The sequence below is a fragment of the Myotis daubentonii genome, chromosome 7 (genome assembly GCF_963259705.1).
Source record: "Myotis daubentonii chromosome 7, mMyoDau2.1, whole genome shotgun sequence".
In the NCBI taxonomy this organism is placed as follows: Eukaryota; Metazoa; Chordata; class Mammalia; order Chiroptera; family Vespertilionidae; genus Myotis; species Myotis daubentonii.
Window position 1 is genome coordinate 31,441,964 of NC_081846.1, and position 17,988 is coordinate 31,459,951.

At 46.5% G+C, this 17,988-nt stretch overlaps 1 protein-coding gene across 3 annotated transcripts in view; it reads left to right on the forward strand.

The window, feature by feature from the left end:
• Positions 1–17,988, forward strand: part of ARMC9 (armadillo repeat containing 9) — a 103,736-nt gene that overhangs the window by 47,261 nt on the left and 38,487 nt on the right. For all 3 annotated transcript variants that reach the window (XM_059703506.1, XM_059703508.1, XM_059703507.1), the window contains 3 exons: positions 550–624; positions 6,537–6,627; positions 10,911–10,966. In XM_059703506.1, the coding sequence (XP_059559489.1) occupies positions 550–624; positions 6,537–6,627; positions 10,911–10,966 (222 nt within the window). The remainder of the gene's footprint in view (positions 1–549; positions 625–6,536; positions 6,628–10,910; positions 10,967–17,988) is intronic.

The window sequence follows — 17,988 nt, forward strand, 5'->3', positions numbered from 1 at the left end:
GTGCGGGCATCCCCTACAGTGTGGACTCTGCAGTGTGCACTTCACGGCGGCAGGGAGGGAGGGGATAGAGGCCAAACCCAAAGGGTCCTGCGTGTGCACTAAGGAGGTGAGATGGCCCAGGTGGACTGTGGCCGGTGTCCGAGGTAGGGAGAGCGGGGATTTGGGCAGTGATGTGACAGTTGGACTAAAGGGTGCGAATCAAAGGTAGAGACTCATTTGGAGGTTGGTGTAGCCTAGGTCATGGACATTTGTCTGAACAAGGACAGTAGCATGCGGATGGGAAAGGAGTTCCTATCAAAGACAGTGGGGACTCCACAAAGGAGAGTGAAAAGAGAGAGGAGTCGGTGATGACTCCTGAGTTGCCACCCCGGATGACCGATGGTGGGTTCTGGACTCTTTGTTACAGCTGTCACTGGGACATGCAGGTGGGGAACATCTGTCATTTGGAGACACTCCGTCCTCATCAGCCAGTGTCTCAGTGTGCTGTTTGGTAATTGCGTTGTCTAGTATATGAGAACTTACAAGTGACTGTTTTTTCTCCCCTTAAAGATACAGCCATACGTGAATGGAGCACTGTACAGCATCCTCTCTATCCCGTCCGTCCGTGAGGAAGCGAGAGCAATGGTAAGGAACACTCTGAGACACATGTCCGCTTCGGTCAGTGCCCCGTCACTGTGAGAGCAAGGGCTTCCTGGACCAGCCCCTGGAGGGTTCTTAGGCAGTTTATGAACTCCCAGAATTGTACACTAGACACATACAGGGTGTCCCCCAGAACGTACACACGCTTTAACAGCCAGTAGTTCTATTTTTAAAATGAAATGTATTTGAATAAACACAGCCTTTATCATTATTAAAAGTGTGTGTATACATTTTTCTGGGACACCCTATCTTTGCAGTTTTTTGATGAGAGTCTGTAGCTTTTATCAGACTCTCAAGGGATCCCTTCAATGATTAAGAACCACAGTGTTAGAAAGTTTCCAGCAGGTTTATTTTTGGAAAGTTGTCGACATTCTTTTTTAAATTTAAATGACTCGTGTAAATTTGGGATTGGGGGATGCTTATGGATTTCGTAGTAGCAGAAGCTTAATAGGAAAATGGTGAGATGGAGAAACCGTCACTCAGATTCACCTGCAGGACTCCCGGAGGAATTGTGGCAGCCTGAGAATTGATACAATCAAAACTCCCTGAATCTGCAGACATTCTAGAGCAGTGGTTCTCAACCTTCCTAATGCCGCGACCCTTTAATACAGTTCCTCATGTTGTGGTGACCCCAATTTCATTGTTACAAATTGAACAGAATTAAAGCATAGTGATTAATCACAAAAACAATATGTAATTATATATGTGTTTTCCGATGGTCTTAGGCGACCCCTGTGAAAGGGGTTGTTCGACCCCAAAGGGGTCGTGACCCACAGGTTGAGAACCGCTGTTCTAGAGCACCCCAGTGGGACAGAAAGGCTGGTGAAGATGACATACAGCCCAGAGGCTTGTTTGCTAAGCAGTGAATTCCGTATTAATGTGTCTACGTTAGTGCTTGTATTTGAAGTTTAAAACAAGCCATACGTGGTTAGTGTGTCTGGCGATGACAGATGTATCTAAATGTATCTGATCCCCCAAACCCTGGAGTTTTGTCCTTGGGATGAGATAGAGAGGATGTGAAACCCCGTTAACAATGTACTTATTAAATGCTGTGGTAGCCCAGCCGGCGTGGTTCAGTGGTTGAGCATCAACTTGTGAACCGAGAGGTCGTGGTTCGATTCCCGGTCAGGGCACATGCCCGGGTTGCAGGCTCATCCCCAGTGTGGAGCGTGCAGAAGGCAGCCAGTCAATGATTCTCTCTCATCATTGATGTTTCTATCTCTCTCTCTCTCTCCCTTCCTTTCTGAAATCAATAAAAAAATATATTTTAAATGTGATGAAAGGATTAAATGTATTTCCAGAGGCTAAATTTAGTTTGAGACCAAAAGACATGGCCTTCCACTTGGTTTTGTTTACTTAGAATTGTTCAGTCTTCTAGTGGTCATCTAAATTACATCCTCAGTTACACTAGAGATAAAAACTCATTTAACCGTTCTGTGTGGTCACAAGTCAACAATGGGAGTTAATTGCCTACTGCCTTTAAATTAAAAATCTGTTGTCTCAATACAGAACAGGGGAGAATAAACGTCATTAAATTCTGCATTATGGTCATTCAGATGGAAGAGAGGAATTGCCAGCCAACTAGGGCACAAGGAACAAAACGTGGGCTGCAGAGAAAGAAAGAATGGAGGTGACATGGAATTAAAGGGGTGAAAGGCAGCATGGAGGAAAGACCTGCAAGGCAACGGGTGGAAAGGCCAGAGGGGATGGCAGTGAAGGGACAGGGACCAAGTGGGGAGGAGAGACACGAAGTTGTAAGACATTAGAGAGGGTGGCCCCCAGAGGTCATCCTGGCCAGGGGTGGTAGGGGAGAAAGAGGGGGAAAGAGCTGTGCGCTCAGAGGCTGTGACCATGTCCAGCGGTCTCACCTGGATCCCAGCAGGAGAGGAGAGAGCCATAACGGGCAGAAGAAAGGTTGCGTAAACAAGGCGTCTAGGAAATCTCCGATGTTTGGAAATGAAAGTGTTGCTACTTGTAAGAGCTATCTATTGCTGCGTAACAAGTTACCCCAAAGCTTAGTGGCTTAAAAGCTTTTTTACCCCTCTCCGTTCCTGTGGGGCAAAGTTCAGGAGCAGGTGAGTGGGATGGCTCCAGCTGTGATGGTCTGTGTTGTTTTAGCCAGACTTCAGCCGGCAGCCAAGGCTTTAGTTCTAGTTGAATCTGTTCAGATTTTCCTTTATGGTTTCAGACATGCGTTTCTAGACAGCCTCTGAATGACTGTGCTGTGGGCCTGAAGAAGAAAACCTGGACCCCTTAGGAAAGGTGTAAGCAGCACAGCCTCCCTTGGGCATTTTAACGGGCGTTGAAGTCAAGTCTGGAGGAACCCGCAGCCTGAGCGGGGAAGCTTCTGGACACAGCACTGAAGTGGTTGCCTGTTTAACTGTTCGTAAGAGAGGCCTCGCAGGGAGATTGTGGCCAAACTCTCAAAACCCTGAGATTTCCCACAGTCCACTCTTATCCCTGAGGAAGTCTTTCAATTGATAAAGGAATGACATTCTTTTTGCATATGACTAGAATATAGATAATCAGGCAATGAGGGGGAAACATCATAATCTCACCACCTTCCTCAGCTCGTGATGTGCTGGGGAAGGGGAGGCAGAGCCGCCTTCTCTGCCTGCTGGTGTTCACAGGCGTGCACAGCCCTTTCGGAAGGCAGTTGGTCGTCTCCATGAGAAACCACTAAAACCTCCACCTCTGACTCATGTATTCTCCTTTGCTCATCGATGCAGAAAAGGAGCTTTACCAGAGATGCTCATTTCAACATGCTTTGTTTGTTTGTTTTTAATTTATTGCCCGGTCAGCGTGGCTCAGTGGTTGAGCATCATACTATGAACCAGGAGGTCACAGTTCGATTCCTGGTCAGGACACATGCCTGGGTTTCGGGCCTGATCTCCAGTGGGGGCGTGCAGGAGGCAGACAATCAATGATTCTCTCTCATGGATGTTTCTATCTCTCTCTCCCCTCTCCCTTCTCCTCTGAAATCAATTTTAAAAATGTAGCTTTATTATTGAAGGTATTACAGGTGTCCCCTTTCTCCCCCTGTTGACTCCCTCTACACCCCCTCCCCCAGGCCTTCACCGCACTATCAACATGTTTGTAATATAACTGGAAGCAGCATGAGTGCCTGGTAATGGAGGAATTGCTAATGAAATTATGTCCCTTTGCCCCAACTACTCATGGCCATTGAAGATGATAATTAGGAAAAGCAGTGTGAGGCAGTGTGGAAAAATGTAACTGTATAATGAGAGATAAAAGTAGACTATGACAGTGTAACAACTCTGATTTTGCAACTGTGTAAAACATTTGTGTACTTGTGGGAAATGACCAAGACTGCATAAAAGTTATATGAGTACCAAATGCTATTACGTGGTTTTAAATAATAGGGAGAGAAAGATAAATGAGTGCCCTGAAGCCTGTGTGAGCTTTGAGAGACTGCCGCGGTCTGGGCCGGAGAGCAGAGCAGAGCAGCGGGGCTGCCCTAGCCCACCGCACCGCTGCCTGCGTCCGGGCGGGGGCAGCTGGGCTGGAGTCCCGGGGAGGTGAACCCGCCAAACGTCCTGCCTGGGCTGGTGCAGACCAGGTGCCCGGTCAGGAGCTGGGTTAGCAGCCACGCGGCCGGGAGGATGCCCACACGCTCCAGAGGCTGCTCCGGTGACAGCTGGACCACGGCAACTTGTACCATGACCCCAGGCCCAGGGCTCACGCCCGTGAAGCCAAAAAAACTGGCTCTGCTGTCCTCAAACGACTGGATGCCGCTGCTTCCCACCCATCACATCGCCCGCTTCCCAGTCAGTCTCACGCGGGTACATTGATTGGCAGAATCTGGGTCATGTGCCTGGAGAATTTTTTATTAAGAAATCTTCCCTCAAATGATCCTGCTAATTACAGAGAAGGAAGTCGTGATTTTCATTTTCTTTTTCTTTTTTTAACCCCTAAGCAACAACTGAGCTAGAGCTACATGCAAGAGAGCAAGTGGGAAAAAATATATTTTTCAATATATGAGCAGATGATCGTTTGCAAAAGTAACGTCTGGGAAGGAAAAGTTAGAGGAGAGCCTGAGTGAACATCTCACTCCACTGATTAAAGACATTGACCTTGGCGGCGCGTGGTGACCCGGTCTTTGGCCTTTCGGGGCTTATACTGCTTTTGCTTCACACACTCTTCCTCCTCTGCCCTCACCTTGGGTGGAAGTGAGAATGGGGAGACCAGTTTAGGAGATGGAGAGGCATAAACTCAGCGTTCCTGACAGTGAAGGGCCTGTCGCTTTGGTCAGACAAGCCCAGGCATCTGACGGTCCCGCAGGAGCCCTCAGCGCTGCTGACCACGCCTTCTTGGAAATGCTCGTCTGGACTTAAGGACTTTCCAGAGCTCTTTCCTCCCGACCCCCCTTCAGGTTCTCCTGTGCGCTTGTCTGCCTCTGCCCGCCTGTTCTCTAAGGTTCCGTCCTCACCCTCTTCTCACTCAGCTGTCACTGGGAGCCTCCTGTATCCCTTGGCTTTAGCTGCCAGCTCTCTCTCCTGAGCCACCAGCCCCACAACAAGCAGTCTCAACCCTTGATTGAGCATCTGCTGTGTGCCAGCCATTGGACTAGACACTGTATTTTTAGGCTTAATTCACAAACAATGAGATTCACAGGCCCTGCATGTACAGGTAATACATTTGACAGATGTATACACCTACAAAACCAACACCCGATGATATACTTTATCTTTAAAGCTCTCACGTTTGCTCAAGTTGCTATCCTCACTTTGTAGTTGAGAGAGGTTACGTAACGTGACCGAGGTCACACACAGTTAACTCAGGGGGAGCTAGGATGACAATCCAGATTTAACCTCTCTAGAAAGAGATGATGCTCTGCTTTATTTTTTATTTTATTTATTGATTTAGAGAGAGGGCGGGGGAAAGAGAGAGAAACATCGATTTGTTGTCCCACTTATTTATGCATTCATTGGTTGCTTCTTGTATGTGCCCTGGCCGGGTTCAACCCCACAACCTTGGCATATCAGGACAATGCTCTAACCACTTAGATACCTAGCCAGGACTAGGTATCTACATGATGGGAATTACCGTGTTTAAAGCTACTCTTGGCACTTCTTTAATTCAGTTCTAGAGCTATGGATTCCAACCTGGCCTGCATGAGAAGGGAACTTGTTAGCTCATATAACTGGACAGTCCAGGCATAAGTTTCAGGCACACCTTGACCAGGGTCCACATGTTTCTAGATCCATTTCTTTGCCTGCACCTCTGGACTCTGCTTCCTCTTTTGAGTTCATTATTAGATACTCGTTTCCCTCGTGGTGAGAAAGCTTCGTCAGGTCCAGCCACACATACTCATTCACATCATGCAAGGAAAGAGAAGGAGGAAATAGACACTTAGCTCTACATTTCCCTGAAATTCTGTTAGTATTGAAAGTTATGATGTCAGTGTTTTGTAATAAAGTAATACATAATGTAGTGACTTTATAATTCTTTTGATACAAACAGAATAACTGCTTTAAAAAAGGTCCTATTTGTTCATTTATTTCCCTGAGCATAGAGTTTACTTTTCAAAGACCAAATTTGGCCCTAAAATCTAGAAGGCAGTGTGTAAATTTAAGGAAAACACAGGAAAGACCCTCCTCCCCCCCCAAAAAACAACAACAACAACATATTGCCAAACTAAAGGAAATATTTATGCAGTAAAGTTGTATGACCGTTGTTTTTTGTTTTTTGACTAAATGTGTTGTAATTGGGTCAGATAATCAACCAAAAAGGAAATAATTTCACTGAGCATTATAAAAAGAACAAAAAGAATTTTTAGTGCTGAGCTGAGGACTTTTTTTTGCATAGAGAAGAAAGTGTTTGGGGGGATTAGCTGAAACTACGACATGTTAACCGTTATCTCTCCAATGCCTTAGGGAATGGAAGACATCCTTCGCTGCTTCATGAAAGAAGGCAACGCTGAAATGATCCGCCAGATCGAATTCATCATCAAGCAGCTTAATTCAGGTCCGTTTGATGCAAGAATCTATAAGCTATCTTTTTAATCTTTCACATGTGCCAGAAAGATATGAGAGGGCTTGTCATATCTTGGACTACCTGGTTGAAACAAAAGTTCACCCAGGTAGTCAAGGCCACATTTTCCCAAATCAACAATCACTTATCACACTTCAGGCTGATAGTCAACAAAACCCTTCTCTACCTGTAAGTTCCCTTTATGTGGGTCTCTCCTAATCCTCCCCCCACCTCCAAAGAGTGGCTTCCCCAAGTCCTCGGGTAAATAATGAAGACAGATGCTGGTCTTCCCAGCGCCACGGTCGAAAACGTGATCCTCCTTTCACATGCACTCATCCACTCCAGGAAAAGTTATGTTGCCATTGAGAGCATGGGAGGATGTGATCTCCTTTCTATCCAGCTTCCTCCATTACCATGACAACCCACATCCCATAATGAGCAGAAAAGCTGGTGAGGGATGCCCTGGATGGGACTGCGGTGGTGGGGGGAAACAGCGCTTTCTGTGGATTGCCGACACCCTCATCCTGACTTGTACATGTGCCAGGGGCACCTGCACTGCCAGCACCTAGGGGCCAAACACGTCACTTATGCCTCTCTACCTGTCCTTCCTTGACTCCAAACGTCCCCATCATTGAGAATCCAAGTGCACAAATCTGTTCAGCACACGAACAAGGGGAAACACGGAATCTCTCCATCTCTGCTCTGATCCCAAGTCAGCAGCTTGGCCGAGGCCAGGCAGAGGGATGCCAGATGCCCTTTCCTGGAAGAAGCCTGCAGGTGGCTCCTCCAGCTCCCGGTGCACAGCCTGGCTGCACAGGGCAGCCCCCACCCCACTTAAACCAGAACCTCTGGGGGCCCAGCTGCGAACCGTGTTTAAAGCTTCCAGGTGATTCCAAACGCAGCCGAAGTGGCGAATTCCTGTCTCGGAAATGGGGGAGGCATAGGAGGGCCTCGCAGGGCTCCTGACAGACAGGAGGCAGCGAGGAAGCAGCCAGGAGTCTGAGAGCTCGGCTCCCCCAGGCCGGGGCCCATTTCCACCTGAACACCTTCCTCTGGTTTTCACGGAGCAAGTACAATTCATCCCAAATTCAGGCGGACAAGAATAGGACTTTATTTCCTGCAACAACTTCGATTCTGACTTTAGGCCTCCATTCTGCTGGGTGGACATATTAAAAAAAATTAAGTGAAAGAAAACCTTACCCTCAGTCCCGGCTGAGGCTGCTCTCTAACCCTCTGTGGGTGGCAGCCCCAGCTGGGGAAGGTGGTGAATGGCCGGGGAAAGCTGTTCCCTGTCTTCTCCAGGGTCACCACCCTGCTGAGGCTCCCTCCCGGGCCAGGGTCCTCTGCAGCTGCAGGGTCCTGCTGTTGGGACTCCCCTTCAGGGCCGACTGCGTTGCAGTTTTACCGACACTCACCACCTCCATTTCCTGGTCACCGACACCTCCCTGGCCGCCAAGAAGCAGGGTGGGCCCCTCACTCTCCATCTCTGGCTAGAAAACATCTCTTTTCCTTCCATAAAACTGGCACTCAGACCAGTTTGCTGAAGAATGTGAGCTGGGAGGGGTCGGTATACGGGATGTGCTTTGGCAAGAAGTTATCTGGGCAGAGCAGGGCTGTGTAACCTTGTGTGTTCAGGAAAAGCTTGGGAGGTACCTGCTTAACTCAGTAAGTTCCAGTTTAAATAGAGACGATCTGAAGTATTTCCCTTTTATCTCAAGCACCTAAGTTATTCTGTACCCAAAGGACAATGGCAGGGCCCAGAGATGATTCTGCAGGAGTCTGCTACTCTGACACAATATTAGATTAGAAAGTTGGTGAGCGTTTGGATGGAGGCAAATGCCCTAACACAGTGGTTGGCAAAAATTTCTTTTGAGAGCCAAATTTTTTAAACTTAAACTATATAGGTAGGTACATTGTTATTAACTTAATTAGGGTACTCCTAAGGCTTAGGATGAGCCACACTCAAGGGGCCAAAGAGCCGCATGTGGCTCGCGAGCCGCAGCTTGCCGACCACGGCCCTAACAAGTGAACCACCAGCTGCGTGATGGACCTGGAGGAGGGGGAGCTGGAGGGCGTCTGTCCAGCGGCTTCCTCCTCAGGGGCGAACTGGCAGCAGGGGGAGGCAGCAGCAGCTCGCTGGTATAAGATCCGCACAGTGGCATGGCCTCGTTTCAGTTGAGTGAGCGTAAGAACCTGTGATTGGGTTTTCAGACTTTCAAGTCCCTCTCAGTCCTCCAGTGCTGTTTTCCCAATAGAGTTTGAAGATTTTCAAGTACGGAGATTCCAGTATATTTTGGAACCTAACCCACAGGTGGGGAAGGGCTACTCTGGTGAGGCCTAAGGGGTAACCCAGCCCTCAGCTAGGGGAGCAGATACTGGCCGGTCCCTGGAGAGAGGACACAAACGCCTGACCGGTCACGGCTCTCAGGGAAGGAAGGGTACTGGCAGCTGCGGAGCCATGCCCTGGAAGTTACTGGGGAGGCACAGCCAGGAACAGTGTGGGGCAGGGCTCATGTTCCCTCCTCCCAGAGAGGAAAGCCGAGGTCTCTAAGCACTTCAGTTCCCAGGACTGGGTGGCTCTGAGATAGGATGAGTCTGAACCAGTCGGCTCAGGGATGGGAATATGGCTGGAGCAGCCTGTGGCCTCATGAAATGTCTAAGCTTCTTTTTTTAAAGGCATTTCCATGTTTGAAAAGAAAGGGTTGCCACCTCCATTTGAAAGCCGCTTGCTTGCAGGCCCTTTGGGGAAGGTGGAGTTCAGTCATGCTGCCCAGGGGCCGGTGGGGAATAGTCAGGTAATTACGCTTCAGAGTGACAGCAGCCTCCTGTCTGCAGAGTGGCTTTCTGACTAAACAGATTCCATGACGACAGCTCGGCCTGAGAGAGGCGCGGAGGCATGCAGGCCCCACAGGTGTGTCCTGCTGGCCGCGGGCCAGCTAAGTCAGTGGGCCTTCCCTTTAGAATGAGGGCTGTTTCAAGGACAGCGGCTGGGCTGTCCCGAGGTTTCTACATATCCCCTCCTAGGAAATGGCTTGGGGCTTGATTAGTTAGGGTGAATCTGCCACCAGTCTCTTCAAGAGTAATAGCCTTTGGTTCCTTCTTTCCTCCTCCTTCCTGTTTGACTTCCTGTCCTCTTTCAGCATTCTTTACTTTCCTGTCATCTGTTCAAGAAATGAGTGATAATGAGGAAGGTGCAGAAGGGACACAGAGATGAGTAAGTCAGGGCGCTGTTCCCAGGGACTCACTATCCAGCACAGTGGGTGAGGAGGATCCCAGGCAAGTCAGCAGCCATCATTAGTAAACATGGATTGTCCAAAAGTGGTGATCATGACCAGGTTTAGATAAATGCCCAGTGTGTTCAGGGGAGACACTGGCGACTGCTCAGTGAGGGATCGGGGAAGGCTTCGTGGAGGGAAGGTAACTAAGTTCTATGCAATGCCTGCTGTGGACCTGGCCCTGGGCCAGGAGGTTTAGTTCTGGCATGTGTAAGACCCTCCCGACAACCCTAGGAAGTAGGTGGTCTCATACCCATTTTACAGACAAAGAAACAGAGGCTCATTCTTTCTGTGACTCCACTGTCCTACTAATGTATTCCTCCTTTGTAAACTCTTTCAAGATCTAGCAGTGAACCCCGCGAGCCTTCAGGAACCCGACCTGCCATGACCACGCCCCCTGGATTAGCCTGTGGCCTCATGAAATGTTTAAGATTCTCTCCCTTTTTTTAAGGCTTTTCCATATTTGAAAAGAAAGGTTTGTCATTGATGAACATCGCAGCACCTCCATTTTGAAAGCCACTTGCTTGCAGGCCCTTTGCGGAAGGTGGAAACATCATGGGGTTTAAAAATTAGAATCAGTTTGAATCTCAACTCTGTGACTTACTGGGAATGTGGCCATAAAGAAGTCCCTTATCCTCTCTGTGTCTCCAGTTGCTATAAAATGGGGATAAGAGGCGACAAAATCTTCGTTAGAATTGAGTGAAATAACGTGTGGCAGGATCCAGCACAAGGCCTAGCAATAGTACTGGCTTACTCTCCCCTGAATGCCCCTGAAATTGTGTGTTGGCTTTTAATTTTTCTCATGCAACTACTAGTGTGTTCTGGTAAAAACGGAGAGATATATTTAAAATCAAACTATGGCTGAAATGGTACCAGGAACATGATTGCTTTGATGTAACCTACTCTCACTAGGGTGTTTACAGGTCTCTGCAGAGCCCCAGGATTTTGTTGACCAAGGCTCCCAACTGTGTTCACAGTCACTCATGGATTTTTTCTTTATAGAAGAGTTCCCAGATGGTGTTCTTGAATCTGATGATGATGAAGATGAAGATGATGAGGTAAGTTGGAGGCTCTTCACACCCATAGGAAACTTGTGTCAGACTATTCTGAGTCCCTTCCTTGCCTTGAAAAGTTAGTCCGGAAAAGGTGGTTTTTCTCCCTGCTGCCTTTCTCACGGTTCTGTAGGTTGGCTGGAGTTCAGCTGGAGGGTTTTCTGCTGGTCTTGCTCGGGGTGGAATGTGGCTGCTGCTTTCTGTGTCCAAGTGGCCACGCACCCTCCAGGGCCTCTCTCCACGGGGCCTCCGATCACTCCGGGGTCTAGCCTGGACTTCCTTATCAGTCGGCCGCTGGGCTCCAAGAGGGAAGAAGTGGCAGCTTCTGATCCTCTTCTGGGCTCAGCAGTCTCAGAGCATCACTTCTGTGGCCTCTGCTCAGGGTGCATCCCACGACCAGCCCAGGGTGTGGGCCAGCAGTTAGACTCCACCAGCAGGAGATTCGGGGGGAACTGGTGGGGCCATGTCTGAAGTCTGTCTGCCGCATGGCAGGTGTGTGTCCTGCCACCGGCACGGGGATGCCACACCCGGTGGCACTAGGGATTTCTGGGAGGTCGAAAGATAATTCTTCAACAGGAGTTTTTTGCTTTGAAGGGGCCTCCACCTGCCTTCCATGGTGGGAACGTTGGGCATGAGGCTCACGGTGAGAATCCGTAGTGTGCAAGTACAGGGTGTGGTTCAGAGCTGGCAATACTAACCAGTTTACTGAGTTCTTTTGCATTCTTTTGATCTGGGTTTTCTCAGATGTGAAAAACCTGCTTACCTGTTGTTTTAGAGCTTGAAGGTTCAGAAGTAGTGTGGGTGCGTCTCGTGAAGTGGTACAGAGAACGGTGGCTCATCAGCTGGAGAGGCGTTTTCAGATGACACGCCTTCTCACTGTTTTCCCTTTAGACCTAGGAAAAACGCACTGGTGTCCTCCCTAGTTCTCTATAGCTCTAAACGGTCTGTGTTCCTTCTGTTTTGTGGGGAGTGAAGGCTGGGAGATGCCTCTTTATTTGGAGTTGCGTCTTTCAGTTTAAAAGGTTTGTAAAAGCCAGGTTTCTGTCCATTGATGTCATCCGATGGGGAGATAGTTCATTTAAGAGCCCTCAGCAGGGAGGACAGCTGTGCTGAGTGAGACCTGCAAGTCTAGGTCCCTCCTCAGGCCATTTTCTTCACGGGCTGCAGGTGGCACCAGTGAGTGTTCTGGCTCACTCGGCTTGGGGGGCAAGCACAGTTCTGGACCTCAGCCCACATCCAGGCCAGCACCTCCTCCAGGCCCTTCCTCTGCAAAGGTGGGCCGAGGGGGCAGGGGGCCAGCTGCAGGCACCAGGGAGATAATGGCAGTAAAATCTGGTTTAGAACAGGGATCAGCACACGTTTTCTGTAAAGAGGAAGATAGTGAATATTTTAGGCTTTGCAGGCCACAGGGTCTCTGTTGCAACCACTCAAAGTAGCGATCAACAATACAGAACTGGATGGCTGTGACTGTGTTCCCATAAAACTTTATTTGTAGGTAGTAAAATTTGAATTTTGTATGACTTATATGTCACTAAATTTTTTTTCAAATATTTAAAAATGTAAAAATCCATCTTAGCCTACTAACCTTCCAAAAACAGGCCACCTTTGCCAAGCCAGCTCCCTGACCCAGGCTTCTCGGCCCTGTGATAAGACGTGATAAGATACCACCTCTGTGCCTGGCCCTTCAGTGCTGTGTTAAATTATATTTTGAGTTAATATCTTATTTAATTTCAATAACTTGTTGCCATCGTGTCCCAAAGTTCCTCTCAAGATCTGTTTTTCCCTTCCTGTGTTACCCCTTTGGGGTTTTTTCTGTTTTGTTGCTATTAACCCCTTTATTTTTGTATTGCAAGGGAAAATTCATTTGGTTCAACTGTTCTAGTTGACAGAAATTCAACTTTTGGAAATTTCTCTGTGAAAGCAATTATAGTCTACTATAAATGAAGAAATATAGAGATCTTTTCGTTTTCTGGGCTTTTGGGAACTTTGCAGTTTTTAAAAAATATTTTTATTGATATCAGAGAGGAAGGGAGAGAGAGAGAGATAGAAACATCAATGATGAGAGAATCATTGATCAGCTGCCTCCTGCACACCCCCACTGGGGATCGAGCCTGTAACCCGGGCATGTGCGCTTGACTGGAATCAAACCCAGGACCCTTCAGTCCACAGGCCGGCGCTCTATCCACTGAGCCAAACCGGCTAGAGCCCTAGAAGTTTAGATGGAAGATGATAAGGAAAGGATTTGGCGTTGGGGGCCAGCTCTACTCTGTGATGAATTAGGTCAGCAGATCCTGGACTCTCCCTCCCTGACCATTTGCTGCAGAGTGTTAGTGAGGGTGACCTGCTCTGCTCCGCTTCCACCGAGGGCAGGTGTTACTTTTAAAATTGCCTTTAAAATTTAGAAAGTGAGAGATGCTTAGACTAAAGGAAATTTTCCAAAAATCACTTGAGCAAGTAGCACTATTGTTGGAATGTGGCTGTCACTCCCAAGGTGACAACTTTGCAGGAGACGGCAAAGTGACTTTCAGAGCCTTAGAGTCAAACATCATCTTGCTCAGAAATGTAAAGTATCCTTTAATGTAATATTTAGACCCAAAACACAGAAAGATAGTGGAGCCATTGTTTTCAGTTGGTTGCTTTGTGCCTCCCAAGACACAGTGGCTGTGGGACGGGCCGGCGCCGGGGAAGTCGTGCTCCCTTCACCTCGCATTGAGCTGAGACCCCTGCACTTACAGCTTCAGCAGGGGTCCTGCTCCACCGGACACACTCAACAGACCCCGGATGCAAAATCTAAGGTTTTCTGTCTAATTTATGAAAATGGAACAACTTGTTCTGATGGTTAACACTTACTTGGTAGTTATGACTGACATACATTTATGTGTCAGAATTTTAAAAAATTTAAAGGTGGATCTAGAAATGTTTTTTTATGCCTTGTAGACTGTCCAAGATATAATGTCAGATGGAAAAAGGAAATTGCAAAGTAATGTGCACAGTGTGGTTCTATTTTAGAAAAAAATAAACATATAAAACACACATCCTTCTGAATTATATATGTGCTTATATGTCCATATAGCGGAAAGTTGTGGAAGTTCCGCCCTCTTTGTTGACCCCAGACACTATCTGGGGCGTAGGGAGGGGGACGTGTGGGTGAGAGGTGAAGAGAGGCCTGATCAGCGGAAGTGGGAAGTGAGAAGGGCTTCCCACTGGACCAGAGGTCATTTGCGGAGCAGACTGATGGGGCAAAGGCCAAACTGAGTGGTTGAGGAGCACGAGGAAATGAGAGAATGGAGCTGATAAGGACATACAGCTCTTTCCACAGACCTGGCCGTGAGCAAGCGGAGAGGTAGACGGCAGCTAAACAGGGCATTTTTGTTTTGTTTTCATTGAGGGAGCCCTGAGCATGTTTCAGTGCGGGTGGGAAGGATCCAGTAGAGAGGGAGGGGCTGAACATTCAGGGCAGGAGAAGAGAGAGACGATGGCGTCAGGGCAGATGTTTTCAGTATTTCCTAAATTGCTTCTTATACTCTCTTGGCCCACAAACTCCAGACCCATTCTTCTGAGAAGTGAAACAATCATTAGATGAGCTTGGACAGGATATACAAGATAATGGACAGATGACAAGTACAATTTAAGGGGTCAAGCACATCTCATCTAGTGCTTTGAAGAAACGTATTATTTAATACAATTTGTTAGTCTTTAGGTATTGGGAAACTATCAAGCTCACAGTCGCAGATACAAGTGTTTTTTAATTATTTTCTCTTGGCATTTCAAATTGTATTATTGATAATAGATACCATCCGTTGTTCTCCTTGAAATGACAGGCTCCCCCATTAATTTTTGAAGAAATGTCTGCCATATACCCAAGTCTGAGGAACCAGGTTGTCATTCTTTCCAGTAAAAATGGTGCTCCTTGAAAAAAGTGCCTCATTCAGCTGGCAGCTCAGGTAACCTCACAAACGCTTTTCCTCTGGAGAACCGTCATGTGCGTCCCCTGCTACACAGAGGGGCCCCGAGAGCCGGGATTCATTAACGTTAATTCCAGCTGTTTCATCAAGGACATTGTTAAACGAAACTGTCCGTCATCTCCCTGTCATCTATCTGTCATCTTTACCTGTCACTTGTCTACCTACCTGGTGGCAGTGGACAATACAGTGACTATACGGGGTTTGCCTAATCGATACTCACACACCAGTGGTTTTACCTTCATTGCTTTTGCACCATCGGTGCAGATGTCAGGGCAGCTGTTCCAGGATAAACCGTGAAAGTCAATAAAAGTGTTCAATACGTTAAGTATTTCAGCCAACACCACTTGTGTTTTGTTGCCAAGCATTTCCATAAAAGATCTTTGATGAGGAGTTACTGTTGACACTGGATGAATGCAAGGCAAATAGCAAGTCCAGGCATAATTCTGCAAATGAGATATTAATTCAACAGTTATGTTTGCAGCTTAATCTTTATTCAACAAGCTACTGTTTTATTGGAAAGGAGCATGCTGTAATTCTTTTCCAGCTTCCCGTCCAGCAGGCATCAGCAACATCAGCTGTTCAAGGCCATGGTGTATGTTTCTCCAACCAAGGCAGTATAATAACTTACCCTTCCAGGTTCTTCAGTGGCTTTGTTTTTTAAATATTTTTTGTGAGGGGGCAAAACTTTTAGTTGTGTAGAAAAAAATAATAATGGAGAGAGTTCCTGTATACCCATCATGCAGCTTCAGTAGCTTTTAAATCTAGTTTGAAAACATTTTCAGTTTTTTACTTTTAAAGAAAACATCTATAATTTGTATAATTATAATAAATATAAACATCTATGTTTAAAATATCCAAATTCTTTTTCTTTAAACTCTTACTAATTGGTCTCAAAATCATACCTCATCATCACTGGCATGTGAAACTATTCTGATGTTTTCTGTTACATAAGACACAATAAGGTAAATTATTGACATTTAGAAAACAGGGAAAGATAGTGTCCATAATATTTCTGTCTTTTATCTGCAGTTTCGCCCTTGGGACAGCTTCCTCCCCTCCTAAGTCACAGAACTTTCTGATGAGTCAGTTTCACTTTCTCAGCATCTTTCCATCAGTGATGCAGCTTTAGGTTAAGAAAGCAACTCCTGCCCTAACCGGTTTGGCTCAGTGGATAGAGTGTCGGCCTGCGGACTGAAAGGTCCCAGGTTCGATTTTGGTCAAGGGCATGTACCTTGGCTGCGGACACATCCCCAGTGGGAGGTGTGCAGGAGGCAGCTGATCGATGTTTCTCTCTCATCGATGTTTTTAACTCTCTATCCCTCTCCCTTCCTCTCTGTAAAAAATCAATAGAATATATTTTTAAAAAGGAAAAAAGAAAGCAAGTCCTCTGCTCTCCCTTTTATAAGCCAGTGATCCAGTCTTAAAACCATAGGAAAAAGATATTATGAACAAATTTTCTTGTCTTTTATCTTTTATTTTAGAATGAATGAGTCTTAATTTTTTATAATCCTCACCCGAGGATATGTTTTTTATTGATTCTAGAGAGAAAGGAAAGGAAAGGAGAAAGAGAGAGAGAGAGAGAGAGAGAGACACACACACACACATCAATGTGAGAGAGAAACATCAATCAGGGTATCAAACCTGCAACCTGGGTATGTGCCTTGACTGGGAATCAAACCCGTGATCCTTCAGTGCATAGCTCCAACCAACTGAGCCACATCAGCCAGGGCCACATGAATCTTAAATTTCTAAATAGTAACAGTTTTAGAGATATTTTAAAAACTCAGAAAAGTTTGTTTTGATTATAAAAATACTATTGTAAAATAAAACAGTAAGTATACTTCTAGCCTATTTCTGCATAGGAAAAAGGAAAACTTCAAGATTTCAAAATAATGATTTGTTGGGTGATAATGAAGCATAGCAGTTATAGTAGATATAACTAAAGATGGCCAGGAAAAGCACAGTAGAATTATTGAGAACAAACTTAGCTATGAAAATCAGAAAACAGGGATACTGAAGCATACGTTACATTAGCTATAGGGGTCATAGCACCACTGGTCACATAGCCTCCAGAAAACCTCAGTAGATAAGAGAGTGAAAAAGACAGATCTTATTACATTAAAATAACGATATTATTTTATGTATATATTATAATAAATATATACATCTGTATATATTATAATAAATACATACATCTATTGTATATGATATCTATATACACTGAGTGGCCAGATTATTATGACCACCCCATCAGTACTTCGTTGGGCCACCTTTTGCCTTCAATACTGTGGCGATTCTTCTTGGCATTGACTCCACGAGATGTTGAAAGGTGATGCGAGGAATCTGACACCAGGCCTAATGAATAGCACTGTCCAGTTCTGTGAGATTTGATGGTTGTGGAACCAGCTGCCTGATGGCTCTTTTAACTTCATCCCACAATGCTCAATTGGATTGAGATCTGGTGATTGTGGGGGTACTTAAGGAAGGTAAAGTCTCCCTCATGTTCTTGAAACTACTCCTGCACAATACGAGCACTGTGGCATGGTGCATTGTCTTGTTGGAAGAAGCCATCTCCATTGGGATACGCCATCAACATGATAGGATGAACTTGATCAGCAATGATACTTAGGTATGTTGTGCTATTCAGACGTTTATAATGATCTGGCCCTCTAGCAACTTCAGCGCGAAATTATAGCTAATTTGCCTACAAACGTCAGGTGGTCATAATAATCTGGCCACTCAGTGTATATAAAAGCTTAAGTGACCGTTATGACCAGTTGACCAAACAACTGGTCGACCGGTCACTATGATGTGCACTGACCACAAGGGGGCAGATGCTCAATGCAGGAGCTTCCTCCTGGTGGTCAGTGCACTCCCACAGCCAACCTCCCACAGCCTGCCAACCTCCCGCGGTCCCTCCCCACCCGGACTGGGCTAGACGGCCCCAATTGGCCCCGATCACCAGCCAGGCCGAGGGACCCCACCCATACATGAATTCATGCACATGCACCGGGCCTCTAGTATAATAATAATATACTATTGTGAACATAGTTTAGACTTTAT